Source organism: Pseudochaenichthys georgianus, unplaced genomic scaffold, assembly GCF_902827115.2.
Source record: "Pseudochaenichthys georgianus unplaced genomic scaffold, fPseGeo1.2 scaffold_1346_arrow_ctg1, whole genome shotgun sequence".
Taxonomy (NCBI): Eukaryota; Metazoa; Chordata; class Actinopteri; order Perciformes; family Channichthyidae; genus Pseudochaenichthys; species Pseudochaenichthys georgianus.
Window position 1 is genome coordinate 28,826 of NW_027262226.1, and position 8,471 is coordinate 37,296.

Sequence of the window (8,471 nt, forward strand, 5' to 3'; positions counted from 1 at the left end):
AAGCTAAGTACACATTTGCACGTAGATGCAACATTGATATTTAATTGTAAACCTTCAAAACGACGGACCACATGTTGATCTCTGAGACTCTGAGAGATTTTACACTGGATCCAGTCACAGCTGCAGCTGTCATGGACTTTCGAGACAGCAACTGTATACTGGACCCAAATGCTATCCTGGATATGACCTGTAACCCCTCAAAGAGCGCCACCTAGGGCTTGACGTGCTAGGATTGCTGCTAGAGCATTCCTCGTTAGTATAGTGGACAGTATCTCTGCTTGTCACGCAGAAGACCGGGGTTCGATTCCCCGAATGGAGAGAATTATCAATAACAGCCGGCCTTTATTCACCAAAGGAGGCAAGCATCAATCAACTCATTAAGGAGGATGCCACCAAGAGGCCCTTGGAAACAATTTCAGATAAGCGCTTACCTGAACCATGGCAACTGAACTTTCGTACGGTCATCATTATAATAATCATGACAGAGCTACCAAGTGCATGCTTCAAATCATTGAAAGGAGAACTACAATCAATGACCACGGCAATGTGCTCAACGATTACACTTTGACAGACAAAATCAAGCAAGGCAAGAAATCCCTTTATATTTCCATTGTGACCAGACACATTTTGAGCAGGAACGAAAATAAAGTCATTGGTTGCAGAATTGAAGTACCCTAAGCACAACTGCTATTAACAACCGTCAGTTGTTCAAATGACGACAAGCCTCTTCGATTTGAATACACAGAGAGCCAAAGCCGTACAATTCACAAGCCATGCTCAACAAACAATTGTCTTGCTATCCAACAATTGTTTGAAAAGACTCAACATTCTACTGCCATATTTCTGAAAGTGCTTTTTACTCTATCTAGATTCCCGATAACTTTTCTTGGTTGAGTTAATTGAAGTTGATCGGGATCAAAGAAGAGTGTTTCTGCCTGGTTTTGAGCCGGGGACCTTTCGCGCGGGGACCGGGTATAGTAAGGCTTAACTCCCTTAACTTTTACCATTCATTCTCTATGGTAGTTCTTACACTGTGACTGCAATATATTCTGGCCACAAGCGAGAAATTGGGGGCGCTGTTGCACCCTTTCGGTAGTAGAAGTAAGGAGACCCGTTTCCAGTGACAGAGTGAGAGAGACGGAGCAACAGCAGCAGCATCTCACAGAAAGAGAGACGACATTAGCGACACAATTACACTTCTAGTTCTAACATCACGTTAAACTTATCAAACGTAAGTGGGGCTTATTTTTCTACGACAGAATTAACACTTATGATATTGTTACACTGTTTTTTCAATAGTTGTTAGTTGTTAGTTTGTCTTTAACTGTGTGTTGTTAGCGCTGAGGTACCGTAACTTTTGTTAGCTAACGCTATCGTCATGTATTTACAGTAAATGTCAGCTTTAACAGCAGCTGATTTATTACTCATTACACATGGCAAAATAGCTGTCAAATGTGTTTTACAGGTGTATCTTGTTAACACTGTTCCAAAATACTGCATAATTTCACTCTTTTCATTGCTGCAGCTCTACTTACTACACTACATTTTAATCGGGTAAATACTACAGTATTCAGTCTTAAAACTTTTGTTTTGCTATCTTCTATTATACTTTTGTTATTATTTTATGGCTAAAGATGTTACCCATCTGCTTTTCAGTCTGTCTGTTCATGTAATAGAGAAGTTGTTACCTAGGCATTACAAATCCCAATTAATGTAAACATGAAATAAAGTGAGTTCACTCACATTGACAGGCCAATAGATAATAAATCTTCCTGCCCCTCTGTTGTTTGTTTGTTTGTCTGCCTGTCTGATCAATAATATAAATGTGTTACCTATACGCATCCTGGTTAACGTGAATGAATGAATAACTCTGCTAATATAACAGTATGATGAGTTGTGCACTTCTTAATATATATGTTGCATTGTGTTTTGCTGTGTGCAGGAGATAATGAAGAAAACCATATTCTTCCCAGGAAAGATGACAGTGTCTTTCAGGAAGGGTCCACCTGGCCACCTGAGACAGGACCCTTCAGAGGAGGGTATGATAAAAAAAAAATCCTTCCCTTCAGGACAAGTCTGCCGCTCAGAAGCATGAGCATGTGAGAAAAAATGCTCTCACTGAGGTCCTTCAGAGGGGAGGGGATGTATCCGACCGACTCGAGGTGATGGGGGAGTACGTGCTACAGTTCGGAAAGTATAAGGGGAAACTGTACAGGTGGCTCCTAGAGAATGACGTCGGCTACACCCTCTACCTGATGGACAAGGTGGACGAGGAGGAGAGAGGTGGGACCTTCAACCCCCAAGGGCCTAGCAAGGACAGCCTGCTGTCGTTTCTGGACTACGCTAGGAGCTTCCAGGAAGTTAAGGATCTGAGGAGAAGTACCTGTGCTCCAGGAAGCCTGCCCCACCAGTGGCGTCAGAGGGGAACATACTGTCGGCTTTGGAGCCAGGGCCAAAGACACCTGGAAGCAGATCTGGGATAGCAGGGCTGATGGTTATGCTGCCTTTGTTTTAGGAGTGAAGTGCATCACTAACAGCAAGATGTACACCCTTCAGCAGTACATCCTCAAGCAGCAGAGGGCTGAGTCCTGTCCACCACCGGCTGAAGGCTGCATTGCATCAGCTACCTCCACTCTGACATCCAGCACGCCAGGTCAGCTCACAGTAATATGCAAATACTGCTTTAAGGTGAACATGACATTGACATAATACATGTTATTGTTTAATCTCCTAGTGATGGAGGAGGACAAGGAGCTGGAGAGGGCGATGTTGGATCTGTCTCCTTAGAAACTCTACACTGAACCAAGTAGGTGGATCCAGTTAGATATACAGTGATTATATAAACGTACTGTACATGTTAACACTTTGTTCATTGTCACCTGTGCTTTATAGGGCCGCCAGCAGCAGTCTCCAGAGCCCCGGCTGTGTCTACACCAACAGGTTTTTCTCCAGCAGTGTGGAGGGTTAACTGTTTCCAACAGATTTTCCCTGCCATTATTATTCTCAACTAGTTTGTTATGTTGGCCGTGTTCTGGTCTGTTCTGATGCTTGTGTATTCTGTTCTCCAACTAACTGAAGGAATTAACATGTCAGCAATGATGGTAAGTGTTTTTCCGTTTTTGCATGCTTTTTTTTAGACTGTCATACAAGGATTTGGCATTTTAAATATTGCAGTGGCTTAGAACACCTCGCTTCTTACCCTCTAAGATATCATGCCACACCTTTGAATGAAAGATGTGCTTGCTATATATGTATACTGTTTCTCTGCTTTACCTGTTTCCAAACACATATAGACATTATGTTTTACTATTTCAAATAATTGGGATTCACAAGTAAATACAACGGGGTATTTTCATTCTGTTAAAGAGACGACAGGTAAAGACAGATTGTGAAGCTTGAAACAACTTATCACTTGAGGAAAGTGACGCAGGATTGTTTCTACAGCCCACAGGACTTATCCAACTGCCACTGCGTCCAGACCCGATGGACCTGCTCCTCTGAAAGGTTATTGGGTTTTTATACTCCTCACTTGGATCCATCTTGAATATTTTTCATACTTATTATGTATATATACCCTCATGTTTGTTTCCGCCTTTCATCCTTCAGCCACATTGAAGGCACCGCTGCCGGTCCCTCCTCAGCTGCTCGCCATTGCCCCAAAGCTCAGGATAGAAGAGCAGGCGCCAAATGTGTTGAGACAAAGTATGTGTTCTTCTTATACCAGCAGTGTATCTCGCAGAAACTTACATTTCATTCTGACAAATCACATTGTCACGGTGTCATACAGTATGTATCCGATGTAACTGTGTGTTTTACTGTGTTTTACAGCTCTGCCTTGCCCAGTGCCTCCGGTCCCCTTAGCAGCACCACAGCAGCCTGCAGCCTCTGTCCCGGGCTATACTCAGGATGTGGCCCACTGGAACTGCTCGCACCAGCAGAAGATTTGGATGAAGACGGAGTTAGAAACATTGGGTCTGTGGCCAGGCTCACGTCCAGTGAGACACCTTATGAACATGTTGTCCCTGTGGCGTTATCCGCCTCAGCCTGAGCTCATAGACTCGATCTCTGACCTGCCTTCACCCAAGTACTATCAGCTTCATCCGTATTTTATTTGGAAGCCAGAGCACGCGATCATGGAGAGGGTGAGAAACAACTTTGTCTTGCCCTGTCTCTATGGTTGTCCAAACCCTCAGGTCGTTTCTTCTGGCATTGGAAGGCCAAGAGTCATCCTTGGGACAAGCGGCCAGTACTATATCTTAGCTTCGCGACTCACCTGCAAGGTCTGCAAGAAGTACTGGCATGCTGACAAGCCCCAGTGGCTGGAGAAGCTACCCCAGCGCATCAGCAACATCGTGCCGGCCTTCCTGACGCACAAAAAGGCCGTCTGCAAATCTGTTTGGATGAGATGAGGCGCAGCGGCAGATCCCCGGAGGACATGTCCAAGCAGCTGACGGAGGCGCTCAATCTCAAGTATGAGAGAGCTCACCTGGCCTACCTGCTGTGTGCAGAATGTCAGGGATGCTGAGGCAGGAGTCTACGGCCAAAGGACCATCACTGGGTTCCTCAGACAGGAAGATGCTCCGGCTCCATTTGGTGGATACTCAGATGGTGATGGCTGGTGTGGAGTTTCTGTCTCTTCCCACTACCTGGTGGAGTGCCTGGTCCGTGAGTATCAGCGGCAGGAGGAGCTCCTCACTCTGCTGCTTCAGGGGACCTTTGGACAGGCCCTGAGGTCTGATCACACTCGGAGAGTGGCTAGGAAGGTGGTGCTGTGGCACCATGTCTTCCTATGCCGTCATGAATGAGAACTGGATGATCCTGAGCTGGGTGATGCTGCAGTCAGAGTGTGATAGGTCGCTTAACCCGTTGTATGAGGGTCTGTCTCAACGCTACACTGTGGCTGGAGTGGAGAAGGCACGCTACCAGTGGGTGGACAGGTATAAACAACACAAGTTTAAATTGAAAACAGTTGATTCTTTTTTTGTTGTTGTTTTTGCAATTGTGCATTTTATTCTGTAATCTGACTCTTCATAAATATAATACACATGAATAGTTACAGTTCATTATTACACTAATTTTGTACGAAGATATTGTACAAGGTTTTCAGCTGTAATGACATTTCTTTTTAATGCTTTAGGGACTGCTGCGCTGCCTTCAAGGTCCTTCAGCCTGGGGCTCAGGAGCACTTGTGGGACAGCTGGAGGACCACAGATGCTATCCTGGCAGAGGCCACCTCTGGAAATCTCAAGAACATTTGCGCATCAAGGAACAAGTTTAACAAAGACATTATTGTCAAGTTGGACTTGTTTCATTGTATGCGGCGGTTTACCAGGGAGTGTGTCTCCGAGCATCATTCTTTGTACAGCTCCTTCTGCCAGTTCCTCTCAGCAGCGTTCGTTGTGGTGGACCACAGCGATCTCCAGAAGCTGAAGGAGGCGTACGCGTTCTGCAGAATTTCTCCTGCTAACCCCACAAAGCAGCACATAAGAGAGCACTGCAGGACAAAGGTGCCACAGCCAAGGGAACTGCTGCAAAGAGTGGAAGACGTCCTCCATCACTATTACATGGCAAAGGATGCCAATGATTTGCTCCTTTTCAAAGACTCAATGTTAAAGGTGTGGAGGATCCAGCGCATCCACATCCTCCGAGGCTGCCTGAGCGACCCTGAAGTGGGAGAGGGAATCCTCTACAGGTATGGGGGCACCCTGCAGCTGAATTACAACAAGGGCGAGGGAGCTGCCGTGCCTGTGTGGATCCCTGTGAGAGGCACCTCTCAGCAGGAGGGTTTCCACGGACACCAAGCCCAATGGGTGACAGGCAACCGGGTGTCCTGTGAACTATTCCAGGCCCAAGCTATGACTGGAGTTGTGCGCTGGAACTACCAGAGGCTGGTGGACCTTAAACAGCCAGATGTGGAGCTGCCAGCCGTGTTTGACCCCCGGTTGATTTCAGAGCTGAACACCATCTCTGTAAAAGTCACAGGAAGGTCCAAATACCCAGCACTGCAGCTCTCCAACAGGGACACGGGGGAGAGATTTGGACTGCAGTACGTAGAGCCAGGCTGTCGTCCTGTTGTTCTGAACTGGGACAAGAACAGGGCACAGCCAAACAACCCAGCGGCAGTAGCCATGGAGACAGAGCATCATTTCCCTGCCCCTACTGTTGTAGTGGGCACAGACTCTCAGGTAATCCAGTTCATATTTATACTACTGACTACTACTACTACTACTACTACTACTACTACTACTACTACTACTACTACTACTACTACTACTACTACTACTACTACTACTACTACTACTGACAGACTAACTAATTCACTATATTTGTGCTATTTCAGGAATCCTGTGCTGATCCAGTTGGGGCAGTGCCAATTCTGTCTTCCAGTTCCCGGCAGTCCTCTGATGGTGTGACCAAGTCCCTGCCGCCTTTGACACAAGCCTCTGCCACACAAAAACCAGAGCCTTTGATAGATACAGGTCATTAAAATTACCTACCTACACTACCTCACTGTTAAAAACAGGCGTGCACATAATATATGTAATATCATCATGTTGAAATATTGTTTATTAACAACAATCATTAAGCAAGTGTATGCTATATGTAAAAGCCATTGAAAAGCATAATAGAACAAGAGGTAGGAATATAAGATAATCATGTATTTGTCCCACAAAAGTTAAATCTGAAATGACTAAAAGAGCTAATTGATTTGCAACACACTGGCATACAACAATATAATTAACATATATTTCTTTTTTAGACTTGACAGTGGTAGCACCGCTGCCTCAGTCCTCCTCTCCTCGAGCCACCCGCACTGGACCAATTAAAACTGGTGGCCTCATTCAAGTCTTGGACCATGGTCGGTGGACAGAACCCATGAAAGCTGCCATCGATGAGCTTCTGGTAAACCACCGTGGTGCCAAAGATGTCCTGAAGCGGGTGGATGCGGACTACGCTGCCATGGTCCAGAGGGGATGCACAGACCGGAACAGCCTCCTTCACCTGACCACAGTCCAACATATCTCACGATATGTTAAACATCTGGCCAAATTAAAAAACACCAGCTCTTCCCTCAACACATCCCCAGAAAAGGTCTTAGAGACACAGCAGCTGTGGCATAGTTTGACCTCAGGTAGCCAAACTCAGTGTGCCTGTCCTAACTCTGCCACCTGCCATATGCAACCCTCCAGCTGTGGCTCCCAGACAGGAGGACTCACTGAGCAGGGCTTCAGTGGAGAAGATCGTGTCAGACGTCCTGGCAAAACAACAGCAACAACAACAGCAGCAGCAGCAGCAGCAGCAGCAGCAGCAGCAGCAGCAACAACAACAGCCTCATAAAAAGACTCTGATGAGAAACTGTTTGGCCTGCGGTCAGCCTAAATCGAGATATCTTGGGGATGGCTCTTCAGTTCATTTTTTTACCAGTCCCCAACGGTAAAATACTTTTACTGCTCCACCAAGGTCTTTAAGACCTATGCTAAAGAAGGCCTCAAAGACACCAGGATGTCTTTTGAGAACTTTGCTGCAACTTTTTGAGCGAGAGCTGGAGGCTGCCAGACAGAGGGGGGCAGAGTGGAGAAAGGTTGCAGAGGAGAGAGGGAAGAGGAAGGCAGCTGTGCAGCTGCCAACAGGCCGTCTCTGCAGGTTTTGTCACCAACCCCTGAAGCAGGGTCCCAACAGCCCTCACACCCATGCATACTTCCCAGGGGTTCCAGGGAAGTACATATACTGCCCCTCCAGAGTCTTCTCCTTATATAATGCACAGGGCATGGAGAAGGAGATGACGTGGCCGGACTTCCAGCAGTCGGACTTCTGTGATGCTGAAAGGGGCCGATGGATTTCAGAAAAAAGGAAGCCCTAACCCTACCCTCACATACACACATGCACACGCCACTTCCTGGGTCTACTAAGTTGCATACTAAGTGGTTTCAGTTTTTTATATATTTGTTGTTCTATTTTTAATATTTCTGTGTTTGAATAAAGGATCTTGAATGCATCACTGTGGCTGTCTTTACTTGCTAGAGGAAGTAATAGTGATAGAAAATTAAACAATGAAACAAACTCATATGCTCAATGTAAACATCTGTCCAATCAACATTTTAAAATATTAATAAGTAAAAATACAAAGATATTATAAAAACATTATCACTAATATTAAGATATCATTATTTGTGTTATTATTGCTATATATTAAGATTAAAATAACTATTATAAGAAGCAGCAAGCAAAGAATAATTCATTTCTAACTCCAAATATCTGTTTCAACTTTAACTTTAAACGTTTGAAAAGGTAAATGTAGTGTTTGTGTAAAATGAGCCACATTTTGAAACTGAATGTGGGAACATTTGTTTGGGCCAGGTGGGATTCGAACCGGCGTTCTTTTGAAGAGGCTTCTGGCCAATAGAAAGTCTTCTCTGGGTATACACGGCTCACCTTCGCGTGTGAGGCGAATGTGATGACCACTACACTAC

At 45.4% G+C, this 8,471-nt stretch overlaps 1 protein-coding gene across 1 annotated transcript; it reads left to right on the forward strand.

Annotated features, from left to right (window-relative positions):
- The first annotated feature begins 4,812 nt into the window (after positions 1–4,812).
- LOC117440937 (uncharacterized) lies at positions 4,813–7,487 on the forward strand. The gene is made up of 4 exons (XM_034077154.2): positions 4,813–4,937; positions 5,138–6,185; positions 6,341–6,479; positions 6,761–7,487. Exons 1-4 carry the CDS (start codon positions 4,813–4,815, stop codon positions 7,336–7,338), a joined length of 1,890 nt encoding a protein of 629 aa, XP_033933045.2. The 3' UTR covers positions 7,339–7,487.
- The last annotated feature ends 984 nt before the right edge of the window (positions 7,488–8,471 follow it).

Bases quoted from the DNA above. Each gene is read 5' to 3' on its own strand.
- LOC117440937 (XM_034077154.2), top strand. From the start codon at position 4,813: ATGATCCTGAGCTGGGTGATGCTGCAGTCAGAGTGTGATAGGTCGCTT. The intron at 4,938-5,137 runs GTATAAACAACA...TTAATGCTTTAG, and splicing joins CGCTACCAGTGGGTGGACAG to GGACTGCTGCGCTGCCTTCA. The intron at 6,480-6,760 runs GTCATTAAAATT...TTTCTTTTTTAG, and splicing joins AGAGCCTTTGATAGATACAG to ACTTGACAGTGGTAGCACCG.